Source organism: Engystomops pustulosus, unplaced genomic scaffold (genome assembly GCF_040894005.1).
Source record: "Engystomops pustulosus unplaced genomic scaffold, aEngPut4.maternal MAT_SCAFFOLD_229, whole genome shotgun sequence".
Classification (NCBI taxonomy): domain Eukaryota; kingdom Metazoa; phylum Chordata; class Amphibia; order Anura; family Leptodactylidae; genus Engystomops; species Engystomops pustulosus.
The window spans coordinates 65,448-92,797 of NW_027285108.1; the positions used below are offsets into that span (position 1 = coordinate 65,448).

At 52.0% G+C, this 27,350-nt stretch overlaps 1 protein-coding gene across 1 annotated transcript in view; it reads left to right on the forward strand.

Moving 5' to 3' along the window:
* DAAM2 (dishevelled associated activator of morphogenesis 2) overlaps positions 1-27,350 on the forward strand; it is a 135,668-nt gene that overhangs the window by 45,484 nt on the left and 62,834 nt on the right. Inside the window, 5 exon segments of the mRNA XM_072132104.1 lie at positions 3,542-3,729; positions 3,732-3,874; positions 9,569-9,679; positions 10,927-11,030; positions 16,933-16,999. Coding sequence (XP_071988205.1) covers positions 3,542-3,729; positions 3,732-3,874; positions 9,569-9,679; positions 10,927-11,030; positions 16,933-16,999 — 613 coding nt within the window.

The window sequence follows — 27,350 nt, forward strand, 5'->3', positions numbered from 1 at the left end:
AGTACAGCGCCCCCCCCCTAGAGTACAGCGCCCCCCCCCTAGAGTACAGCGCCCCCCCCCTAGAGTACAGCGCCCCCCCCCTAGAGTACAGCGCCCCCCCCTAGAGTACAGCGCCCCCCCTCCTAGAGTACAGCGCCCCCTCCCTCCTAGAGTACAGCGCCCCCTCCCTCCTAGAGTACAGCGCCCCCTCCCTCCTAGAGTACAGCGCCCCCTCCCTCCTAGAGTACAGCGCCCCCTCCCTCCTAGAGTACAGCGCCCCCTCCCTCCTAGAGTACAGCGCCCCCTCCCTCCTAGAGTACAGCGCCCCCTCCCTCCTAGAGTACAGCGCCCCCTCCCTCCTAGAGTACAGCGCCCCCTCCCTCCTAGAGTACAGCGCCCCCTCCCTCCCTAGAGTACAGCGCCCCCCCTCCTAGAGTACAGCGCCCCCCCTCCTAGAGTACAGCGCCCCCCCCTCCTAGAGTACAGCGCCCCCCCCTCCTAGAGTACAGCGCCCCCCCCTCCTAGCCCCCTCCTAGAGTACAGCGCCCCCCCCTCCTAGAGTACAGCGCCCCCCCCTCCTAGAGTACAGCGCCCCCCCCTCCTAGAGTACAGCGCCCCCCCCCTCCTAGAGTACAGCGCACCCCCCCTCCTAGAGTACAGCGCACCCCCCCCTCCTAGAGTACAGCGCCTCCCCCCCTCCTAGAGTACAGCGCCTCCCCCCCTCCTAGAGTACAGCGCCCCCCCCTAGAGTACAGCGCCCCCCCCTCCTAGAGTACAGCGCCCCCCCCTCCTAGAGTACAGCGCCCCCCCCTCCTAGAGTACAGCGCCCCCCCCTCCTAGAGTACAGCGCCCCCCCCTCCTAGAGTACAGCGCCCCCCCCTCCTAGAGTACAGCGCCCCCCCCTCCTAGAGTACAGCGCCCCCCCCTCCTAGAGTACAGCGCCCCCCCCTCCTAGAGTACAGCGCCCCCCCCTCCTAGAGTACAGCGCCCCCCCCTCCTAGAGTACAGCGCCCCCCCCTCCTAGAGTACAGCGCCCCCCCCTCCTAGAGTACAGCGCCCCCCCCTCCTAGAGTACAGCGCCCCCCCCTCCTAGAGTACAGCGCCCCCCCTCCTAGAGTACAGCGCCCCCCCCTCCTAGAGTACAGCGCCCCCCCCTCCTAGAGTACAGCGCCCCCCCCTCCTAGAGTACAGCGCCCCCCCCTCCTAGAGTACAGCGCCTCCCCCCCCTCCTAGAGTACAGCGCCTCCCCCCCCTCCTAGAGTACAGCGCCCCCCCCTCCTAGAGTACAGCGCCCCCCCCCCCCCTAGAGTACAGCGGCCCCCCCCCCTCCTCCCAGGGTAGTATGGCCGATACCCCTAGTCACTGGTCAGACTTACAGGGTAGTATGGCGGATACCCCTAGTCACTGGTCAGACTTACAGGGTAGTTGTCACCTACAGTTAGCAATAATAGTAGCTTCCTTGATTTTATTCCTGGCCAACCCCTTTAAGTGATCGTTTAATCTGAAATACATTGGATATTATATATTAGGGGGCAGCAGGGGGTTGCAGGGGGCGGCAGGGGTTGCAGGGGGCGGCAGGGGTTGCAGGGGGCAGCTCTAGGGCTTCTGTCTCCTCTTTTTCCAGGCGTGTTTCTTATTTGGCGCGGTGGCGAGTGGTGACGCAGCAGCCGGTGCTTGTATTCGGACTCCCCCGGAGCGATGGATGCGCTGCACTAAGCGTCTCCGTAATCGTCCGCCTCCGTGCTCGCACTTCCCATAATCCTTTGGCACAAACCCTAAAAGTCTCAACTCCTGAGCTGCCAAATGGGCGCAAGTCCAGCGGCCGCAGCAGAGCCAAGTCCTGGAGACGGTCCTAGTTTCTGCTACTTTGTTGCTATGGTAACAAGCGTTTTACAGTAACAATCGTAACTCCTCTCCGGGTCCGCCGCCCGTCGCCCCCTCCTCTCCGGGTCCGCCGCCCGTCGCCCCCTCCTCTCCGGGTCCGTCGCCCCCTCCTCTCCGGGTCCGTCGTCCGTCGCCCCCTCCTCTCCGGGTGTGCCAAAATTCGATCATGTGCGACACAATCCCCAGCGCAATAAGGAAATAGTCGCAAAATTTTTTTATTTAACACATATAAATAATACCGCCCCGTCGTGTGGACACGTAGTGTAGCCGTACAGACCTCGCTCCGTCCCCTATAACACATATAAATAATACCGCCCCGTCGTGTGGACACGTAGTGTAGCTGTACAGACCTCGATCCGTCCCGTATAACACATATAAATAATACCGCCCCGTCGTGTGGACACGTAGTGTAGCCGTAGAGACCTCGCCTCCTTCCTGTATAAAACATATAAATAATACCGCCCCGTCGTGTGGACACGTAGTGTAGCCGTACAGACCTCGCTCCGTCCCCTATAACACATATAAATAATACTGCCCCGTCGTGTGGACACGTAGTGTAGCCGTACAGACCTCGCTCCGTCCCGTATAACACATATAAATAATACCGCCCCGTCGTGTGGACACGTAGTGTAGCTGTAGAGACCTCGCTCCGTCCCGTATAACACATATAAATAATACTGCCCCGTCGTGTGGACACGTAGTGTAGCCGTACAGACCTCGCTCCGTCCCATATAACACATATAAATAATACCGCCCCGTCGTGTGGACACGTAGTGTAGCCGTACAGACCTCGCTCCGTCCCGTATAACACATATAAATAATACTGCCCCGTCGTGTGGACACGTAGTGTAGCTGTAGAGACCTCGCTCCGTCCCGTATAACACATATAAATAATACCGCCCCGTCGTGTGGACACGTAGTGTAGCCGTACAGACCTCGCTCCGTCCCCTATAACACATATAAATAATACCGCCCCGTCGTGTGGACACGTAGTGTAGCCGTACGGACCTCGCTCCGTCCCCTATAACACATATAAATAATACTGCCCCGTCGTGTGGACACGTAGTGTAGCCGTACAGACCTAGCTCCGTCCCCTATAACACATATAAATAATACCGCCCCGTCGTGTGGACACGTAGTGTAGCCGTACAGACCTAGCTCCGTCCCCTATAACACATATAAATAATACCGCCCCGTCGTGTGGACACGTAGTGTAGCCGTACAGACCTAGCTCCGTCCCCTATAACACATATAAATAATACTGCCCCGTCGTGTGGACACGTAGTGTAGCCGTACAGACCTCGCTCCGTCCCGTATAACACATATAAATAATACCGCCCCGTCGTGTGGACACGTAGTGTAGCCGTACAGACCTCGCTCCGTCCCGTATAACACATATAAATAATACCGCCCCGTAGTGTGGACACATAGTGTAGCTGTAGAGACCTCGCTCCGTCCCGTATAACACATATAAATAATACTGCCCCGTAGTGTGGACACGTAGTGTAGCTGTAGAGACCTCGCTCCGTCCCGTATAACACATATAAATAATACCGCCCCGTAGTGTGGACACGTAGTGTAGCCGTACAGACCTCGCTCCGTCCCGTATAACACATATAAATAATACCGCCTGCTGTCTCATACACTGACGCCGCTTGTTCGTGGTCCCCGTGACCAGGTTTGTCACCAGGTTCATGGAGCTGGAGGGTCTGACGTGTCTCCTGAGCTTCCTGAAGAGCATGGACTACGAGACGTGGGAGAGCCGCATCCACACATCCGTTATAGGATGTATCAAGGCTCTGATGAACAACTCTCAGGGCCGGGCGCACGTCCTGGCGCACCCCGAAAGCATCAACATCATCTCCCAGAGCTGCGCACCGAGAACATCAAGACCAAGGTGGCCGTCCTGGAGATCCTGGGCGCCGTCTGCCTGGTCCCGGGCGGCCACAAGAAGGTCCTGCAAGCCATGCAGCACTACCAGGTGTACGCCACCGAGCGCACCCGCTTCCAGGTAAGAGACCACCCCCTGCCCCTGTAGAGGAAGCCCCCGTATACATCATTATATACAGGAGATCCCTAGGTTATAGCGGCTGTACATATATCATTATATACAGGAGATCCCCAGGTTATAGCGGCTGTACATATATCATTATATACAGGAGATCCCCAGGTTATAGCGGCTGTACATATATCATTATATACAGGAGATCCCCAGGTTATACCGGCTGTACATATATCATTATATACAGGAGATCCCCAGGTTATACCGGCTGTACATATATCATTTTATACAGGAGATCCCCAGGTTATACCAGCTGTACATATATCATTATATACCGGAGATCCCCAGGTTATACCGGCTGTACATATATCATTATATACCGGAGATCCCAGGTTATACCGGCTGTACATATATCATTATATACAGGAGATCCCCAGGTTATACCGGCTGTACATATATCATTATATACAGGAGATCCCCAGGTTATACCGGCTGTACATATATCATTATATACAGGAGATCCCCAGGTTATACCGGCTGTACATATATCACTATATACAGGAGATCCCCAGGTTATACCGGCTGTACATATATCATTATATACAGGAGATCCCCGGGTTATACCAGCTGTACATATATCATTATATACAGGAGATCCCCAGGGTTATACCAGATGTACATATATCATTATATACAGGAGATCCCCAGGTTATACCGGCTGTACATATATCATTATATATAGGAGATCCCCAGGTTATACCGGCTGTACATATATCATTATATACAGGAGACCCCCAGGTTATACCGGCTGTACATATATCATTATATACAGGAGATCCCCAGGTTATACCGGCTGTACATATATCATTATATACAGGATATCCCCAGGTTATACCGGCTGTACATATATCATTATATACAGGAGATCCCCAGGTTATACCGGCTGTACATATATCATTATATACAGGAGATCCCCAGGTTATACCGCTGTACATATATCATTATATATAGGAGATCCCCAGGTTATACCGGCTGTACATATATCATTATATACAGGAGATCCCAGGTTATAGCGGCTGTACATATATCACTATATACAGGAGATCCCCAGGTTATAGCGGCTGTACATATATCATTATATACAGGACATCCCCAGGTTATACCGGCTGTACATATATCATTATATACAGGAGATCCCCAGGTTATACCGGCTGTACATATATCATTATATACAGGAGATCCCCAGGTTATACCGGCTGTATATATATCATTATATACAGGAGATCCCCAGGTTATACCGGCTGTACATATATCATTATATACAGGAGATCCCCAGGTTATACCGGCTGTACATATATCATTATATACAGGAGATCCCCAGGTTATACCGGCTGTACATATATCATTATATACAGGAGATCCCCAGGTTATACCGGCTGTACATATATCATTATATACAGGAGATCCCCAGGTTATACCGGCTGTACATATATCATTATATACAGGAGATCCCCAGGTTATACCGGCTGTACATATATCATTATATACAGGAGATCCCCAGGTTATACCGGCTGTACATATATCATTATATATAGGAGATCCCCAGGTTATACCGGCTGTACATATATCATTATATACAGGAGATCCCCAGGTTATACCGGCTGTACATATATCACTATATACAGGAGATCCCCAGGTTATACCGGCTGTACATATATCATTATATACAGGAGATCCCCAGGTTATTCCGGCTGTACATATATCATTATATACAGGAGATCCCCAGGTTATACCGGCTGTACATATATCATTATATACAGGAGATCCCCAGGTTATACCGGCTGTACATATATCATTATATACAGGAGATCCCCAGGTTATACCGGCTGTACATATATCATTATATACAGGAGATCCCCAGGTTTATAGCGGCTGTACATATATCATTATATACAGGAGATCCCCAGGTTATACCGGCTGTACATATATCATTATATACAGGAGATCCCCAGGTTATACCGGCTGTACATATATCATTATATACAGGAGATCCCCAGGTTATACCGGCTGTACATATATCATTATATACAGGAGATCCCCAGGTTATACCGGCTGTACATATATCATTATATACAGGAGATCCCCAGGTTATACCGGCTGTACATATATCATTATATACAGGAGATCCCCAGGTTATACCGGCTGTACATATATCATTATATACAGGAGATCCCCAGGTTATACCGGCTGTACATATATCATTATATACAGGAGATCCCCAGGTTATACCGGCTGTACATATATCATTATATACCGGAGATCCCCAGGTTATACCGGCTGTACATATATCATTATATACAGGAGATCCCCAGGTTATACCGGCTGTACATGTATATTATATCCCCGGGTTATAGCGGCTGTACATATATCATTATATACCGGAGATCCCCAGGTTATACCGGCTGTACATGTATATTACATCCCCGGGTTATAGCGGCTGTACATGTATATTACATCCCCGGGTTATAGCGGCTGTACATGTATAGTATATCCCCGGGTTATAGCGGCCGTACATGTATATTACATCCCCGGGTTATAGCGGCTGTACATGTATATTACATCCCCGGGTTATAGCGGCTGTACATGTATATTACATCCCCGGGTTATAGCGGCTGTACATGTATATGATATCCCCGGGTTATAGCGGCTGTACATGTATATTATATCCCCGGGTTATAGCGGCTGTACATGTATATTACATCCCCGGGTTATAGCGGCTGTACATGTATAGTATATCCCCGGGTTATAGCGGCTGTACATGTATATTACATCCCCCGGGTTATAGCGGCTGTACATGTATATTACATCCCCGGGTTATAGCGGCTGTACATGTATATTACATCCCCGGGTTATAGCGGCTGTACATGTATATTACATCCCCGGGTTATAGCGGCCGTACATGTATATTATATCCCCGGGTTATAGCGGCTGTACATGTATATTACATCCCCGGGTTATAGCGGCTGTACATGTATATTATATCCCCGGGTTATAGCGGCTGTACATGTATATTACATCCCCGGGTTATAGCGGCTGTACATATATATTACATCCCCGGGTTATAGCGGCCGTACATGTATATTATATCCCCGGGTTATAGCGGCTGTACATGTATATTATATCCCCGGGTTATAGCGGCTGTACATGTATATTATATCCCCGGGTTATAGCGGCTGTACATGTATATTACATCCCCGGGTTATAGCGGCTGTACATGTATATTACATCCCCGGGTTATAGCGGCTGTACATGTATTTTACATCCCCGGGTTATAGCGGCTGTACATGTATATTACATCCCCGGGTTATAGCGGCTGTACATGTATATTACATCCCCGGGTTATAGCGGCTGTACATGTATATTACATCCCCGGGTTATAGCGGCCGTACATGTATATTACATCCCCGGGTTATAGCGGCTGTACATGTATTTTACATCCCCGGGTTATAGCGGCTGTACATGTATATTACATCCCCGGGTTATAGCGGCTGTACATGTATATTACATCCCCGGGTTATAGCGGCTGTACATGTATATTACATCCCCGGGTTATAGCGGCTGTACATGTATATTACATCCCCGGGTTATAGCGGCTGTACATGTATATTACATCCCCGGGTTATAGCGGCTGTACATGTATATTACATCCCCGGGTTATAGCGGCTGTACATGTATTTTACATCCCCGGGTTATAGCGGCTGTACATGTATATTACATCCCCGGGTTATAGCGGCTGTACATGTATATTACATCCCCGGGTTATAGCGGCCGTACATGTATATTACATCCCCGGGTTATAGCGGCCGTACATGTATATTACATCCCCGGGTTATAGCGGCCGTACATGTATATTACATCCCCGGGTTATAGCGGCTGTACATGTATATTACATCCCCGGGTTATAGCGGCTGTACATGTATATTACATCCCCGGGTTATAGCGGCTGTACATGTATATTACATCCCCGGGTTATAGCGGCTGTACATGTATATTACATCCCCGGGTTATAGCGGCTGTACATGTATATTACATCCCCGGGTTATAGCGGCTGTACATGTATTTTACATCCCCGGGTTATAGCGGCTGTACATGTATATTACATCCCCGGGTTATAGCGGCCGTACATGTATATTACATCCCCGGGTTATAGCGGCCGTACATGTATATTACATCCCCGGGTTATAGCGGCCGTACATGTATATTACATCCCCGGGTTATAGCGGCCGTACATGTATATTACATCCCCGGGTTATAGCGGCCGTACATGTATATTACATCCCCGGGTTATAGCGGCCGTACATGTATATTACATCCCCGGGTTATAGCGGCCGTACATGTATTTTACATCCCCGGGTTATAGCGGCTGTACATGTATATTACATCCCAGGGTTATAGCGGCTGTACATGTATATTACATCCCCGGGTTATAGCGGCTGTACATGTATATTACATCCCCGGGTTATAGCGGCTGTACATGTATATTACATCCCCGGGTTATAGCGGCTGTACATGTATATTACATCCCCGGGTTATAGCGGCTGTACATGTATATTACATCCCCGGGTTATAGCGGCTGTACATGTATTTTACATCCCCGGGTTATAGCGGCTGTACATGTATATTACATCCCCGGGTTATAGCGGCTGTACATGTATATTACATCCCCGGGTTATAGCGGCTGTACATGTATATTATATCCCCGGGTTATAGCGGCTGTACATGTATATTACATCCCCGGGTTATAGCGGCTGTACATGTATATTACATCCCCGGGTTATAGCGGCTGTACATGTATATTATATCCCCGGGTTATAGCGGCTGTACATGTATATTATATCCCCGGGTTATAGCGGCTGTACATGTATAGTATATCCCCGGGTTATAGCGGCTGTACATGTATATTACATCCCCGGGTTATAGCGGCTGTACATGTATATTACATCCCCGGGTTATAGCGGCTGTACATGTATATTACATCCCCGGGTTATAGCGGCTGTACATGTATATTATATCCCCGGGTTATAGCGGCTGTACATGTATATTACATCCCCGGGTTATAGCGGCCGTACATGTATATTATATCCCCGGGTTATAGCGGCTGTACATGTATATTATATCCCCGGGTTATAGCGGCTGTACATGTATATGATATCCCCGGGTTATAGCGGCTGTACATGTATATTACATCCCCGGGTTATAGCGGCTGTACATGTATATTATATCCCCGGGTTATAGCGGCTGTACATGTATAGTATATCCCCGGGTTATAGCGGCTGTACATGTATATTACATCCCCGGGTTATAGCGGCTGTACATGTATATTACATCCCCGGGTTATAGCGGCTGTACATGTATATTACATCCCCGGGTTATAGCGGCTGTACATGTATATTACATCCCCGGGTTATAGCGGCTGTACATGTATATTACATCCCCGGGTTATAGCGGCTGTACATGTATATTACATCCCCGGGTTATAGCGGCTGTACATGTATATTACATCCCCGGGTTATAGCGGCTGTACATGTATATTATATCCCCGGGTTATAGCGGCTGTACATGTATAGTATATCCCCGGGTTATAGCGGCTGTACATGTATATTATATGACCAGTTAACCCTTGGCTGTCGCTTATTGTTGCAGACGCTGCTGAATGAGCTGGATAGGAGTCTGGGGAGACACCGCGATGAGGTCAGCCTGAAAACCGCCATCATGTCCTTTATCAACGCCGTCCTGAACGCCGGGGCCGGAGAGGTGCGAGCACAGAGGGCAATAACACGGGGGGGGGGGGCGTAACACCGCAGGGGGGGGGGCACATAACACGGCAGGGACCCGGGGGGGGGGGGGGCACATAACACGGCAGGGACCCGGGGGGGGGCACATAACACGGCAGGGACCCGGGGGGGGGGGGGGCACATAACACGGCAGGGACCCGGGGGGGGGGGGCACATAACACGGCAGGGACAGGGGGGGCACATAACACGGCAGGGACCCGGGGGGGGGGGGGCACATAACACGGCAGGGACCCGGGGGGGGGGGGGCACATAACACGGCAGGGACCCGGGGGGGGGGGCACATAACACGGCAGGGACCCGGGGGGGGGGGCACATAACACGGCAGGGACCCGGGGGGGGGGGGGCACATAACACGGCAGGGACAGGGGGGGCACATAACACGGCAGGGACAGGGGGGGCACATAACACGGCAGGGACGGGGGGGGGCACATAACACGGCAGGGACAGGGGGGGGGGGCACATAACACGGCAGGGACAGGGGGGGGGGCACATAACACGGCAGGGACAGGGGGGGGGGCACATAACACGGCAGGGACAGGGGGGGGGGCACATAACACGGCAGGGACGGGGGGGGGGCACATAACACGGCAGGGACGGGGGGGGGCACATAACACGGCAGGGACGGGGGGGGGGCACATAACACGGCAGGGACGGGGGGGGGCACATAACACGGCAGGGACAGGGGGGGGGGCACATAACACGGCAGGGACAGGGGGGGGGCACATAACACGGCAGGGACAGGGGGGGGGGCACATAACACGGCAGGGACAGGGGGGGGGGCACATAACACGGCAGGGACAGGGGGGGGGGCACATAACACGGCAGGGACAGGGGGGGGGCACATAACACGGCAGGGACAGGGGGGGGCACATAACACGGCAGGGACAGGGGGGGGCACATAACACGGCAGGGACAGGGGGGGGCACATAACACGGCAGGGACAGGGGGGGGCACATAACACGGCAGGGACAGGGGGGGGCACATAACACGGCAGGGACCCAGGGGGGGGGGCGGCACATAACACGGCAGGGACCCGGGGGGGGGGGCACATAACACGGCAGGGACCCAGGGGGGGGGGCGGCACATAACACGGCAGGGACCCAGGGGGGGCACATAACACGGCAGGGGGGGGGCACATAACACGGCAGGGATGGGGGGGCTGTTGTACAGTTTGGGAGTACTCCTTCTCCTTCTCCCTTCTTGCAGGATAATCTGGAGTTTCGGCTGCACCTGAGATACGAGTTCCTGATGTTGGGGATCCAGCCGGTCATTGACAAGCTGAGGCGACACGAGAATGTCACACTGGACAGGTACCGGAGCCGCAGGACCCACCTCAGGTCCTCTGCCCTTCAGCTTTCTCCCTCTTCTTCCCTGGCTCTCCAGGTGATGGATACATTGGGGCTCATTTACTAAGGGTCTTCTTTCTATCCTTGGCCTCCTCTTCCTGGGATTTTGGTGATGTCTTCTTTCTATCCTTGGCCTCCTCTTCCTGGGGTTTTGGTGATGTCTCCTTTCTATCCTTGGCCTCCTCCTCCTCTTCCTGGGGTTTGGTGATGTCTCCTTTCTATCCTTGGCCTCCTCTTCCTGGGGTTTGTTATGTTTCCTTTCTATCCTTGGCCTCCTCTTCCTGGGATTTTGGTGATGTCTTCTTTCTATCCTTGGCCTCCTCTTCCTGGGGTTTTGGTGATGTCTCCTTTCTATCCTTGGCCTCCTCTTCCTGGGGTTTGTTATGTTTCCTTTCTATCCTTGGCCTCCTCTTCCTGGGATTTTGGTGATGTCTCCTTTCTATCCTTGGCCTCCTCTTCCTGGGGTTTGGTGATGTCTCCTTTCTACCATTGGCCTCCTCTTCCTGGGCTTTTGGTGATGTCTTCTTTCTATCCTTGGCCTCCTCTTCCTGGGATTTTGGTGATGTCTCCTTTCTATCCTTGGCCTCCTCTTCCTGGGGTTTGGTGATGTCTCCTTTCTACCATTGGCCTCCTCTTCCTGGGGTTTGGTGATGTCTCCTTTCTATCCTTGGCCGCCTCCTCTTCCTGGGGTTTGGTGATGTCTCCTTTCTATCCTTGGCCTCCTCTTCCTGGGCTTTTGGTGATGTCTTCTTTCTATCCTTGGCCTCCTCTTGCTGGGGTTTGGTGATGTCTTCTTTCTATCCTTGGCCTCCTCTTCCTGGGGTTTGGTGATGTCTTCTTTCTATCCTTGGCCTCCTCTTCCTGGGGTTTGGTGATGTCTTCTTTCTATCCTTGGCCTCCTCTTGCTGGGGTTTGGTGATGCCTCCTTTCTATCCTTGGCCTCCTCTTCCTGAGGTTTTGTTATGTCTCCTTTCTATCCTTGGCCTCCTCTTCCTGGGGTTTGGTGATGTCTTCTTTCTATCCTTGGCCTCCTCTTCTTGAGGTTTTGTTATGTCTCCTTTCTATCCTTGGCCTCCTCTTGCTGGGGTTTGGTGATGTCTTCTTTCTATCCTTGGCCTCCTCTTCCTCTTCCTGGGGTCTGGTGATGTCTTCTTTCTATCCTTGGCCTCCTCTTCCTGGGATTTTGATGATGTCTTCTTTCTATCCTTGGCCTCCTCTTCCTGGGATTTTGGTGATGTCTTCTTTCTATCCTTGGCCTCCTCTTCCTGGGGTTTGGTGATGTCTCCTTTCTATCCTTGGCCTCCTCTTCCTCTTCCTGGGGTCTGGTGATGTCTTCTTTCTATCCTTGGCCTCCTCTTCCTGGGATTTTGATGATGTCTTCTTTCTATCCTTGGCCTCCTCTTCCTGGGGTTTGGTGATGTCTCCTTTCTATCCTTGGCCTCCTCTTCCTGGGATTTTGGTGATGTCTCCTTTCTATCCTTGGCCTCCTCTTCCTGGGGTTTTGGTGAGGTCTCCTTTCTATCCTTGGCCTCCTCTTCCTCTTCCTGGGGTTTGGTGATGTCTCCTTTCTATCCTTGGCCTCCTCTTCCTGGGGTTTTGGTGATGTCTCCTTTCTATCCTTGGCTTCCTCTTCCTGGGGTTTTGGTGATGTCTCCTTTCTATCCTTGGCCTCCCTCTCTTCCTGGGGTTTTGGTGATGTCTCCTTTCTATCCTTGGCCTCCTCTTCCTGGGGTTTTGGTGATGTCTCCTTTCTATCCTTGGCCTCCCTCTCTTCCTGGGGTTTTGGTGATGTCTCCTTTCTATCCTTGGCCTCCTCTTCCTGGGGTTTTGGTGATGTCTCCTTTCTATCCTTGGCCTCCTCTTCCTGGGGTTTTGGTGATGTCTCCTTTCTATCCTTGGCCTCCTCTTCCTGGGGTTTTGGTGATGCCTCCTCTTCCTGGGGTTTGGTGATGTCTCCTTTCTATCCTTGGCCTTCTCTTCCTGGGGTTTTGGTGATGTCTTCTTTCTATCCTTGGCCTCCTCTTCCTGGGGTTTGGTGATGTCTTCTTTCTATCCTTGGCCTCCTCTTCCTGGGGTTTGGTGATGTCTCCTTTCTATACTTGGCCTCCTCTTCCTGGGATTTTGGTGATGTCTCCTTTCTATCCTTGGCCTCCTCTTCCTGGGGTTTTGGTGATGTCTCCTTTCTATCCTTGGCCTCCTCTTCCTGGGATTTTGGGGATGTCTCCTTTCTATCCTTGGCCTCCTCTTCCTGGGGTTTTGGTGATGTCTCCTTTCTATCCTTGGCCTCCCTCTCTTCCTGGGGTTTTGGTGATGTCTCCTTTCTATCCTTGGCCTCCTCTTCCTGGGGTTTTGGTGATGCCTCCTCTTCCTGGGGTTTGGTGTCTCCTTTCTATCCTTGGCCTTCTCTTCCTGGGGTTTTGGTGATGTCTTCTTTCTATCCTTGGCCTCCTCTTCCTGGGGTTTGGTGATGTCTTCTTTCTATCCTTGGCCTCCTCTTCCTGGGGTTTGGTGATGTCTCCTTTCTATACTTGGCCTCCTCTTCCTGGGATTTTGGTGATGTCTCCTTTCTATCCTTGGCCTCCTCTTCCTGGGGTTTTGGTGATGTCTCCTTTCTATCCTTGGCCTCCTCTTCCTGGGATTTTGGGGATGTCTCCTTTCTATCCTTGGCCTCCTCTCCATGGGGTTTGGTGATGTCTCCTTTCTATCCTTGGCCGCCTCCTCCTCTTCCTGGGGTTTTGGTGATGTCTCCTTTCTATCCTTGGCCTCCCTCTCTTCCTGGGGTTTTGGTGATGTCTCCTTTCTATCCTTGGCCTCCTCTTCCTGGGGTTTTGGTGATGTCTCCTTTCTATCCTTGGCCGCCTCCTCCTCTTCCTGGGGTTTTGGTGATGTCTCCTTTCTATCCTTGGCCGCCTCCTCTTCCTGGGGTTTTGGTGATGTCTCCTTTCTATCCTTGGCCTCCTCCTCCTCTTCCTGGGGTTTGGTGATGTCTCCTTTCTATCCTTGGCCGCCTCTTCCTGGGATTTTGGTGATGTCTCCTTTCTATCCTTGGCCACCTCTTCCTGGGGTTTGGTGATGCCTCCTTTCTATCCTTGGCCTCCTCTTCCTGGGGTTTTGATGATGCCTCCTTTCTATCCTTGGCCTCCTCTTCCTGGGGTTTTGATGATGTCTTCTTTCTATCCTTGGCCTCCTCTTCCTGGGGTTTTGGTGATGTCTTCTTTCTATCTTTGGCCTTATCCTCTTCCTGGGGTTTTGGTGATGTCTTCTTTCTATCTTTGGCCTTATCCTCTTCCTGGGGTTTTGGTGATGTCTCCTTTCTATCCTTGGCCTCCTCTTCCTGGGGTTTGGTGATGTCTTCTTTCTATCCTTGGCCTCCTCTTCCTGGGGTTTGGTGATGTCTTCTTTCTATCTTTGGACTCCTCTTCCTCTTCCTGGTGTTTTGGTGATGTCTTCTTTCTATCCTTGGCCTCCTCCTCCTCTTCCTGGTGTTTTGGTGATGTCTCCTTTCTATCCTTGGCCTCCTCATCCTCTTCCTGGGGTTTGGTGATGCCTCCTTTCTATCCTTGGCCTCCTCTTCATGGGGTTTTGGTGATGTCTCCTTTCTATCCTTGGCCTCCTCTTCCTGGGGTTTGTTGATGTCTCCTTTCTATCCTTGGCCTCCTCTTCCTGGGGTTTGGTGATGTCTCCTTTCTATCCTTGGCCTCCTCTTCCTGGGGTTTGGTGATGTCTCCTTTCTATCCTTGGCCTCCTCTTCCTGGGGTTTGGTGATGTCTTCTTTCTATCTTTGGCCTTATCCTCTTCCTGGGGTTTTGGTGATGTCTCCTTTCTATCCTTGGCCACCTCTTCCTGGGTTTTGGTGATGTCTTCTTTCTATCTTTGGCCTTATCCTCTTCCTGGGGTTTTGGTGATGTCTCCTTTCTATCCTTGGCCTCCTCTTCCTGGGTTTTGGTGATGTCTCCTTTCTATCCTTGGCCTCCTCTTCCTGGGTTTTGGTGATGTCTCCTTTCTATCCTAGGCCTCCTCTTCCTGGGTTTTGGTGATGTCTTCTTTCTATCCTTGGCCTCCTCTTCCTGGGTTTTGGTGATGTCTTCTTTCTATCCTTGGCCTCCTCTTCCTGGGGTTTGGTGATGTCTTCTTTCTATCCTTGGCCTCCTCTTCCTGGGGTTTGGTGATGTCTTCTTTCTATCCTTGGCCTCCTCTTCCTGGGGTTTGGTGATGTCTTCTTTCTATCTTTGGCCTTATCCTCTTCCTGGGGTTTTGGTGATGTCTCCTTTCTATCCTTGGCCTCCTCTTCCTGGGTTTTGGTGATGTCTCCTTTCTATCCTTGGCCTCCTCTTCCTGGGTTTTGGTGATGTCTTCTTTCTATCCTTGGCCTCCTCTTCCTGGGGTTTGGTGATGTCTTCTTTCTATCTTTGGCCTTATCCTCTTCCTGGGGTTTTGGTGATGTCTCCTTTCTATCCTTGGCCTCCTCTTCCTGGGATTTTGATGATGTCTTCTTTCTATCCTTGGCCTCCTCTTCCTGGGGTTTTGGTGATGTCTCCTTTCTATCCTTGGCCTCCTCTTCCTGGGGTTTGGTGATGTCTCCTTTCTATCCTTGGCCTCCTCTTCCTGGGGTTTGGTGATGTCTCCTTTCTATCCTTGGCCTCCTCTTCCTGGGGTTTTGGTGATGTTTCTTTCTATCTTTGGCCTCCTCCTCCTCTTCCTGGGGGTTTGGTGATGTCTTCTTTCTATCCTTGGCCTCCTCTTCCTGGGGTTTGGTGATGTCTCCTTTCTATCCTTGGCCTCCTCTTCCTGGGGTTTGGTGATGTCTCCTTTCTATCCTTGGCCTCCTCTTCCTGGGGTTTGGTGATGTCTCCTTTCTATCCTTGGCCTCCTCTTCCTGGGGTTTGGTGATGTCTCCTTTCTATCCTTGGCCTCCTCTTCCTGGGGTTTGGTGATGTCTTCTTTCTATCCTTGGCCTCCTCTTCCTGGGGTTTGGTGATGTCTCCTTTCTATCCTTGGCCTCCTCTTCCTGGGGTTTGGTGATGTCTCCTTTCTATCCTTGGCCTCCTCTTCCTGGGGTTTGGTGATGTCTCCTTTCTATCCTTGGCCTCCTCCTCCTCTTCCTGGGGTTTTGGTGATGTCTTCTTTCTATCCTTGGCCTCCTCTTCCTGGGTTTTGGTGATGTCTCCTTTCTATCCTTGGCCTCCTCTTCCTGGGGTTTGGTGATGTCTCCTTTCTATCCTTGGCCTCCTCTTCCTGGGGTTTGGTGATGTCTCCTTTCTATCCTTGGCCTCCTCTTCCTGGGGTTTGGTGATGTCTCCTTTCTATCCTTGGCCTCCTCTTCCTGGGGTTTGGTGATGTCTTCTTTCTATCCTTGGCCTCCTCTTCCTGGGGTTTGGTGATGTCTTCTTTCTATCCTTGGCCTCCTCTTCCTGGGGTTTGGTGATGTCTCCTTTCTATCCTTGGCCTCCTCTTCCTGGGGTTTGGTGATGTCTCCTTTCTATCCTTGGCCTCCTCTTCCTGGGGTTTGGTGATGTCTCCTTTCTATCCTTGGCCTCCTCCTCCTCTTCCTGGGGTTTTGGTGATGTCTTCTTTCTATCCTTGGCCTCCTCTTCCTGGGTTTTGGTGATGTCTCCTTTCTATCCTTGACCTCCTCTTCCTGGGGTTTGGTGATGTCTCCTTTCTATCTTTGGCCGCCTCCTCTTCCTGGGGTTTTGGTGATGTCTCCTTTCTATCCTTGGCCTCCTCTTCCTGGGGTTTGGTGATGTCTCCTTTCTACCCTTGACCTCCTCTTCCTGGGGGTTTGGTGATGTCTCCTTTATATCCTTGGCCTCCTCTTCCTGGTGTTTTGGTGATGTCTCTTTTTTTTCCTTGGACTCTTCTTTAGGCATCTGGACTTCTTTGAGATGGTGAGGAACGAGGATGATGTGGAGTTGGCCAAGAGGTTTGATGTGGTGAGTCGCGAGAGTTTTGGGTTAAGAAACATCATAAGAAATTTTACAATCTAGAAACCTGTTGCGAATAGATTCTCGTGGAATTTGTCCTTTTATTGATAATGTGAACAAATGGATGGAAGAAAGAAGAGAGACCCTGTATACTGTATCCCCTCCTCGCTGTATACTGTATCCCCTCCTCGCTGTATACTGTATCCCCTCCTCGCTGTATACTGTATCCCCTCCTCGCTGTATACTGTATCCCCTCCTCGCTGTATACTGTATCCCCTCCTCGCTGTGCGCTGTATCCCCTCCTCGCTGTATACTGTATCCCCTCCTCGCTGTGTACTGTATACTGTATCCCCTCCTCGCTGTATACTGTATCCCCTCCTCGCTGTGTACTGTATACTGTATCCCCTCCTCGCTGTATACTGTATCCCCTCCTCGCTGTATACTGTATCCACTCCTCGCTGTATACTGTATCCACTCCTCGCTGTATACTGTATCCCCTCCTCGCTGTATACTGTATCCCCTCCTCGCTGTGTACTGTATCCCCTCCTCGCTGTGTACTGTATCCCCTCCTCGCTGTATACTGTATCCCCTCCTCGCTGTGTACTGTATCCCCTCCTCGCTGTGTACTGTATCCCCTCCTCGCTGTGTACTGTATCCCCTCCTCGCTGTGTACTGTATCCCCTCCTCCCTGTGTACTGTATCCCCTCCTCGCTGTATACTGTATCCCCTCCTCGCTGTGTACTGTATCCCCTCCTCGCTGTGTACTGTATCCCCTCCTCGCTGTATACTGTATCCCCTCCTCGCTGTATACTGTATCCCCTCCTCGCTGTATACTGTATCCCCTCCTCGCTGTATACTGTATCCCCTCCTCGCTGTGTACTGTATACTGTATCCCCTCCTCGCTGTATACTGTATCCCCTCCTCGCTGTATACTGTATCCACTCCTCGCTGTATACTGTATCCCCTCCTCGCTGTATACTGTATCCCCTCCTCGCTGTATACTGTATCCCCTCCTCGCTGTGTACTGTATCCCCTCCTCGCTGTGTACTGTATCCCCTCCTCGCTGTGTACTGTATCCCCTCCTCGCTGTATACTGTATCCCCTCCTCGCTGTATACTGTATCCCCTCCTCGCTGTGTACTGTATCCCCTCCTCGCTGTATACTGTATCCCCTCCTCGCTGTATACTGTATCCCCTCCTCGCTGTATACTGTATCCCCTCCTCGCTGTGTACTGTATCCCATCCTCGCTGTGTACTGTATCCCCTCCTCGCTGTGTACTGTATCCCCTCCTCGCTGTATACTGTATCCCCTCCTCGCTGTATACTGTATCCCCTCCTCGCTGTGTACTGTATCCCCTCCTCGCTGTATACTGTATCCCCTCCTCGCTGTATACTGTATCCCCTCCTCGCTGTATACTGTATCCCCTCCTCGCTGTGTACTGTATACTGTATCCCCTCCTCGCTGTATACTGTATCCCCTCCTCGCTGTATACTGTATCCACTCCTCGCTGTATACTGTATCCCCTCCTCGCTGTATACTGTATCCCCTCCTCGCTGTATACTGTATCCCCTCCTCGCTGTGTACTGTATCCCCTCCTCGCTGTGTACTGTATCCCCTCCTCGCTGTGTACTGTATCCCCTCCTCGCTGTATACTGTATCCCCTCCTCGCTGTATACTGTATCCCCTCCTCGCTGTGTACTGTATCCCCTCCTCGCTGTATACTGTATCCCCTCCTCGCTGTATACTGTATCCCCTCCTCGCTGTATACTGTATCCCCTCCTCGCTGTGTACTGTATACTGTATCCCCTCCTCGCTGTATACTGTATCCCCTCCTCGCTGTATACTGTATCCACTCCTCGCTGTATACTGTATCCACTCCTCGCTGTATACTGTATCCCCTCCTCGCTGTATACTGTATCCCCTCCTCGCTGTGTACTGTATCCCATCCTCGCTGTATACTGTATCCCCTCCTCGCTGTGTACTGTATCCACTCCTCGCTGTATACTGTATCCCCTCCTCGCTGTATACTGTATCCCCTCCTCGCTGTGTACTGTATCCCCTCCTCGCTGTATACTGTATCCCCTCCTCGCTGTGTACTGTATCCCCTCCTCGCTGTATACTGTATCCCCTCCTCGCTGTATACTGTATCCCCTCCTCGCTGTGTACTGTATCCCCTCCTCGCTGTGTACTGTATCCCCTCCTCGCTGTATACTGTATCCCCTCCTCGCTGTATACTATATCCCCTCCTCGCTGTATACTGTATCCCCTCCTCGCTGTATACTGTATCCCCTCCTCGCTGTGTACTGTATCCCCTCCTCGCTGTGTACTGTATCCCCTCCTCGCTGTGTACTGTATCCCCTCCTCGCTGTATACTGTATCCCCTCCTCGCTGTGTACTGTATCCCCTCCTCGCTGTGTACTGTATCCCCTCCTCGCTGTGTACTGTATCCCCTCCTCGCTGTATACTCTATCCCCTCCTCGCTGTGCGCTGTATACTCTATCCCCTCCTCGCTGTGCGCTGTATACTCTATCCCCTCCTCGCTGTATACTGTATCCCCTCCTCGCTGTATACTGTATCCCCTCCTCGCTGTATACTGTATCCCCTCCTCGCTGTATACTGTATCCCCTCCTCGCTGTATACTGTATCCCCTCCTCGCTGTGCGCTGTATACTGTATCCCCTCCTCGCTGTATACTGTATCCCCTCCTCGCTGTGCGCTGTATACTGTATCCCTTCCTCGCTGTATACTCTATCCCCTCCTCGCTGTATACTGTATCCCCTCCTCGCTGTATGCTGTATCCCCTCCTCGCTGTATACTGTATCCCCTCCTCGCTGTATACTGTATCCCCTCCTCGCTGTATACTGTATCCCCTCCTCGCTGTATACTGTATCCCCTCCTCGCTGTATACTGTATCCCCTCCTCGCTGTATACTGTATCCCCTCCTCGCTGTATACTGTATCCCCTCCTCGCTGTATACTGTATCCCCTCCTCGCTGTATACTATATCCCCTCCTCGCTGTGCGCTGTATACTGTATCCCCTCCTCGCTGTATACTGTATCCCCTCCTCGCTGTGCGCTGTATACTGTATCCCCTCCTCGCTGTATACTGTATCCCCTCCTTGCTGTATACTGTATCCCCTCCTCGCTGTGCGCTGTATACTGTATCCCCTCCTCGCTGTATACTGTATCCCCTCCTCGCTGTGTACTGTATACTGTATCCCCTCCTCGCTGTGTACTGTATACTGTATCCCCTCCTCGCTGTATACTGTATCCCCTCCTCGCTGTATACTGTATCCCCTCCTCGCTGTATACTGTATCCCCTCCTCGCTGTATACTGTATCCCCTCCTCGCTGTATACTGTATCCCCTCCTCGCTGTATACTGTATCCCCTCCTCCCTGTGCGCTGTATACTGTATCCCCTCCTCCCTGTGCGCTGTATACTGTATCCCCTCCTCGCTGTGTACTGTATCCCCTCCTCGCTGTATACTGTATCCCCTCCTTGCTGTATACTGTATCCCCTCCTCGCTGTGCGCTGTATACTGTATCCCCTCCTCGCTGTATACTGTATCCCCTCCTCGCTGTATACTGTATCCCCTCCTCGCTGTGTACTGTATACTGTATCCCCTCCTCGCTGTATACTGTATCCCCTCCTCGCTGTATACTGTATCCCCTCCTCGCTGTGTACTGTATACTGTATCCCCTCCTCGCTGTATACTGTATCCCCTCCTCGCTGTATACTGTATCCCCTCCTCGCTGTATACTGTATCCCCTCCTCGCTGTATACTGTATCCCCTCCTCGCTGTATACTGTATCCCCTCCTCCCTGTGCGCTGTATACTGTATCCCCTCCTCCCTGTGCGCTGTATACTGTATCCCCTCCTCGCTGTGTACTGTATCCCCTCCTTGCTGTATACTGTATCCCCTCCTCGCTGTGCGCTGTATACTGTATCCCCTCCTCGCTGTATACTGTATCCCCTCCTCGCTGTATACTGTATCCCCTCCTCGCTGTGTACTGTATACTGTATCCCCTCCTCGCTGTATACTGTATCCCCTCCTCGCTGTATACTGTATCCCCTCCTCGCTGTATACTGTATCCCCTCCTCGCTGTATACTGTATCCCCTCCTCGCTGTATACTGTATCCCCTCCTCGCTGTATACTGTATCCCCTCCTCGCTGTATACTGTATCCCCTCCTCCCTGTGCGCTGTATACTGTATCCCCTCCTCCCTGTGCGCTGTATACTGTATCCCCTCCTCGCTGTGTACTGTATACTGTATCCCCTCCTCGCTGTGCACTGTATACTGTATCCCCTCCTCGCTGTGTACTGTATACTGTATCCCCTCCTCGCTGTATACTGTATCCCCTCCTCGCTGTGCGCTGTATACTGTATCCCCTCCTCGCTGTGCGCTGTATACTGTATCCCCTCCTCGCTGTATACTGTATCCCCTCCTCGCTGTATACTATATCCCCTCCTCGCTGTGCGCTGTATACTGTATCCCCTCCTCGCTGTATACTGTATCCCCTCCTCGCTGTATACTATATCCCCTCCTCCCTGTGCGGTGTATACTGTATCCCCTCCTCGCTGTATACTGTATCCCCTCCTCGCTGTATACTGTATCCCCTCCTCGCTGTATACTGTATCCCCTCCTCCCTGTGCGCTGTATACTGTATCCCCTCCTCCCTGTGCGCTGTATACTGTATCCCCTCCTCCCTGTGCGCTGTATACTGTATCCCCTCCCCGCTGTATACTGTGTCCCCTCATGTCCTGTGACTCGGCTTGGCTGTTACACTGTGACGCTCCCTCAGTTCTGCGTCATCCATCATTAGGCTTTGTCTGTTTTGTATTATCTAGGAATGTCAGGAATTACGATTCTCCGGGAGATAATTAGGATTCATCTTCGTGACTTTAATTATCTCTATTTCTGCCCCTGATTCAACACTAATTCATTTATTTTCGTGGACAACCAGAGGAGACAGTGGGCCTGATGCGCGATGCTCTGCAGGGGCTCTATAATACATGACACCCAGTCCTGTCGCGATGTTCTGCAGGGGCTCTCTAATACATGACCCTGAGTCCTGTCGCGATGCTCTGCAGGGGCTCTCTAATACATGACCCTGAGTCCTGTCGCGATGCTCTGCAGGGGCTCTCTAATACATGACCCTGAGACGCTCTACAGTCATGGCCATAAGTTTTGAGTTTTTACATATTCTCCAGAATGTTATAAAGAGCAATCAGTTTATCAGCAATTCATTACAGAGTCAGTATTTACCCAGAAAATGAACATTTCCCCTCATTGCAGGCGCCTTAGGCGGAGCAGCGGCCATGGTGTCAGTGATGTCTCCAGTAACACAGGTGCGGGGGCTGATGGGGACAGGACTGGGGACAATGTGTCATGTGTAAGTAACAATCACCACTGGGCAGTATAATAGGAGCAGGTAACATGGTGTCAGTGATGTCTCCAGTAACACAGGTGCGGGGGCTGATGGGGACAGGGCGGGGGACAATGTGTCAGGATTAAGTAACAATCACCACTGGGCAGTATAATAGGAGCAGGTAACATGGTGTCAGTGATGTCCCCAGTAACACAGGTGCGGGGGCTGATGGGGACAGGGCTGGGGACAATGTGTCATGTGTAAGTAACAATCACCACTGGGCAGTATAATAGGAGCAGGTAACATGGTGTCAGTGATGTCTCCAGTAACACAGGTGCGGGGGCTGATGGGGACAGGGCTGGGGACAATGTGTCATGTGTAAGTAACAATCACCACTGGGCAGTATAATAGGAGCAGGTAACATGGTGTCAGTGATGTCTCCAGTAACACAGGTGCGGGGGCTGATGGGGACAGGGCGGGGGACAATGTGTCAGGATTAAGTAACAATCACACCCCTGGACACTTTACAAGGAGGCTGATTGGCATCATTGTTTCTCTTCTGTTACCCATGGTTATCTCTAAAGAAACACGTGCAGTCATCATTGCACAAAACTGGCCACAGGGAAGAGTATCGCAGCGAGAAAGATGTCACCTCAGTCACCGATCTATCGCATCATCAAGGAATCCAAGGAGAGAGGCTCCATTGTTACCAGAAAGGCTCCAGGAGCCCAAGAAGGAGCAGCAAGCGCCAGGAGCGTCTCTTACAAGTGTCTCAGCTTGGGGATGGGGCTCCCAGCATCGCAGAGCTCAGGAATGGCAGCAGCAGGTGTGAGGCATCTGCACGCACTGTGACACTGCGGAGACTCCTGGAGCAAGGCCTGGTGTCCAGGAGGGCAGCACAGAAGCCGCTTCTCTCCAGGAACCATCAGGGACAGACGGATATTCTGCAGGAGGTGCAGGGAGTGGACGCTGAGGACTGGGGGACAGACGGATATTCTGCAGGAGGTGCAGGGAGTGGACGCTGAGGACTGGGGGACAGACGGATATTCTGCAGGAGGTGCAGGGAGTGGACGCTGAGGACTGGGGGACAGACAGATATTCTGCAGGAGGTGCAGGGAGTGGACGCTGAGGACTGGGGGACAGACGGATATTCTGCAGGAGGTGCAGGGAGTGGACGCTGAGGACTGGGGGACAGACGGATATTCTGCAGGAGGTGCAGGGAGTGGACGCTGAGGACTGGGGGACAGACGGATATTCTGCAGGAGGTGCAGGGAGTGGACGCTGAGGACTGGGGGACAGACGGATATTCTGCAGGAGGTGCAGGGAGAGGACGCTGAGGACTGGGGGACAGACGGATATTCTGCAGGAGGTGCAGGGAGGGGACGCTGAGGACTGGGGGACAGACGGATATTCTGCAGGAGGTGCAGGGAGTGGACGCTGAGGACTGGGGGACAGACGGATATTCTGCAGGAGGTGCAGGGAGAGGACGCTGAGGACTGGGGGACAGACGGATATTCTGCAGGAGGTGCAGGGAGTGGACGCTGAGGACTGGGGGACAGGCGGATATTCTGCAGGAGGTGCAGGGAGTGGACGCTGAGGACTTGGGGGGGGGGGGGGGGGGGAAGGCATTGTCTCTGATGAATCCCCTTTCTGATTGTTGGGAGAAGACAAGGTGAGCGATGCCCCCAGTCCTGTCTCCTGCACCTGTAAAGCTCATGCAGCCATTCATGTGGGGGGGGGCGGCTTCTCAGCCAAGGGGATCGCCCTAATAACACCTCCATGAATAAAGAATGGAGCAGAATGTCCTCCAGGAGCCGCTTCTCCCAACCCTCCCGGAGCAGATGGTGATGAGCAGAGCCTCCTCCAGCATGATGGAGCACCGGCCATAAAGGGGAGAACTAAATGGCTCCGGGAACAGAACACAGAGATTCTGGGTCCATGGCTCAGGGAACAGAACACAGAGATTCTGGGTCCATGGCCCGGGAACAGAACACAGAGATTCTGGGTCCATGGCCCGGGAACAGAACACAGAGATTCTGGGTCCATGGCCGGGAACAGAACACAGAGATTCTGGGTCCATGGCTCCGGGAACAGAACACAGAGATTCTGGGTCCATGGCTCCGGGAACAGAACACAGAGATTCTGGGTCCATGGCTCCGGGAACAGAACACAGAGATTCTGGGTCCATGGCCCGGGAACAGAACACAGAGATTCTGGGTCCATGGCCCGGGAACAGAACACAGAGATTCTGGGTCCATGGCTCCGGGAACAGAACACAGAGATTCTGGGTCCATGGCCCGGGAACAGAACACAGAGATTCTGGGTCCATGGCCCGGGAACAGAACACAGAGATTCTGGCTCCATGGCCCGGAGACTACCCGGATCTTATCCCATTGAGAACTTGTGGTCAATCATCAGGAGACGGAGGACAAACAAACCCAACACATTGTGACAAGAGAAGATTTGTGTCACTCTCAGGACTTATGGCCAGGACTGTATAATACATGACACCCAGTCCTGTCGCGATGCTCTGCAGTGTTGGATCCAGTAGTTGGAACCATCTGGACACATGGCATCATCCCAAAGGCCGCAGACATCGCCGTATCTCAGCGACGATGGCAAAACCCTTTAAGTAAAAGTGTAACATAGTATCATAGTATATAAGGCTGGAAAAAGAGGCAAGTCCAACCTTTAAGAATGAAATAAATGTTTTGTCCCCATAACCCGTGATATTATTTCTCTCCAGAAAGGCATCCAGGCCTCTCTTTGACATGTACATAGAGTCCTCCATAACAACCTCCTACGGCAGAGATGGCCTCTTTCTATAGTGATGGTAGAACCTCCTCTCCTCTAGGTGTAGAGGATGTCCCCTGTCTATGGTGATGGTAGAACCTCCTCTCCTCTAGGTGTAGAGGATGTCCCCTGTCTATGGTGATGGTAGAACCTCCTCCCCTCTAGGTGTAGAGGATGCCCCCTGTCTATGGTGATGGTAGAACCTCCTCTCGTCTAGGCGTAGAGGATGCCCCCTGTCTATGGTGATGGTAGAACCTCCTCTCCTCTAGGTGTAGAGGATGCCCCCTGTCTATGGTGATGGTAGAACCTCCTCTCCTCTAGGCGTAGAGGATGCCCCCTGTCTATGGTGATGGTAGAACCTCCTCTCCTCTAGGTGTAGAGGATGCCTCCTGTCTATGGTGATGGTAGAATCTCCTCTACTCTAGGTGTAGAGGATGCCCCCTGTATATGGTGATGGTAGAACCCCCTCTCCTCTAGGTGTAGAGGATGCCCCCTGTCTATGGTGATGGTAGAAACTCCTCTTCTCTAGGTGTAGAGGATGTCCCCTGTCTATGGTGATGGTAGAACCTCCTCTCCTCTAGGTGTAGAGGATGTCCCCTGTCTATGGTGATGGTAGAACCTCCTCCCCTCTAGGTGTAGAGGATGCCCCCTGTCTATGGTGATGGTAGAACCTCCTCTCGTCTAGGCGTAGAGGATGCCCCCTGTCTATGGTGATGGTAGAACCTCCTCTCCTCTAGGTGTAGAGGATGCCCCCTGTCTATGGTGATGGTAGAACCTCCTCTCCTCTAGGCGTAGAGGATGCCCCCTGTCTATGGTGATGGTAGAACCTCCTCTCCTCTAGGTGTAGAGGATGCCTCCTGTCTATGGTGATGGTAGAATCTCCTCTACTCTAGGTGTAGAGGATGCCCCCTGTATATGGTGATGGTAGAACCCCCTCTCCTCTAGGTGTAGAGGATGCCCCCTGTCTATGGTGATGGTAGAAACTCCTCTTCTCTAGGTGTAGAGGATGTCCCCTGTCTATGGTGATGGTAGAACCTCCTCTCCTCTAGGTGTAGAGGATGCCTCCTGTCTATGGTGATGGTAGAACCTCCTCTCCTCTAGGTGTAGAGGATGTCCCCTGTAAATGGTGATGGTAGAACCTCCTCTCCTCTAGGTGTAGAGGATGCCCCCTGTCTATGGTGATGGTAGAACCTCCTCTCCTCTAGGTGTAGAGGATGCCCCCTGTCTATGATGATGGTAGAACCTCCTCTACTCTAGGTGTAGATGATGCCCCCTGTATATGGTGATGGTAGAACCCCCTCTCCTCTAGGTGTAGAGGATGCCCCCTGTCTATGGTGATGGTAGAACCACCTCTCCTCTAGGTGTAGAGGATGCCCCCTGTCTATGGTGATGGTAGAACCTCCTCTTCTCTAGGTGTAGAGGATGTCCCCTGTCTATGGTGATGGTAGAACCTCCTCTTCTCTAGGTGTAGAGGATGCCCCTGTCTATGGTGATGGTAGAACCTCCTCTCCTCTAGGTGTAGAGGATGCCCCCTGTCTATGGTGATGGTAGAACCACCTCTCCTCTAGGTGTAGAGGATGCCTCCTGTCTATGGTGATGGTAGAACCTCCTCTCCTCTAGGTGTAGAGGATGCCCCCTGTCTATGGTGATGGTAGAACCTCCTCTCCTCTAGGTGTAGAGGATGCCCCCTGTCTATGGTGATGGTAGAACCACCTCTCCTCTAGGTGTAGAGGATGCCTCCTGTCTATGGTGATGGTAGAACCTCCTCTCCTCTAGGTGTAGAGGATGCTCCCTGTCTATGGTGATGGTAGAACCTCCTCTCCTCTAGGTGTAGAGGATGCCCCCTGTCTATGGTGATGGTAGAACCTCCTCTCCTCTAGGTGTAGAGGATGCCCCCTGTCTATGGTGATGGTAGAACCTCCTCTTCTCTAGGTGTAGATGATGCCCCCTGTATATGGTGATGGTAGAACCTCCTCTTCTCTAGGTGTAGAGGATGTCCCCTGTCTATGGTGATGGTAGAACCTCCTCTTCTCTAGGTGTAGAGGATGTCCCCTGTCTATGGTGATGGTAGAACCTCCTCTCCTCTAGGTGTAGAGGATGTTCCCTGTCTATGGTGATGGTAGAACCTCCTCTCCTCTAGGTGTAGAGGATGCCCCCTGTTTATGGTGATGGTAGAACCTCCTCTCCTCTAGGTGTAG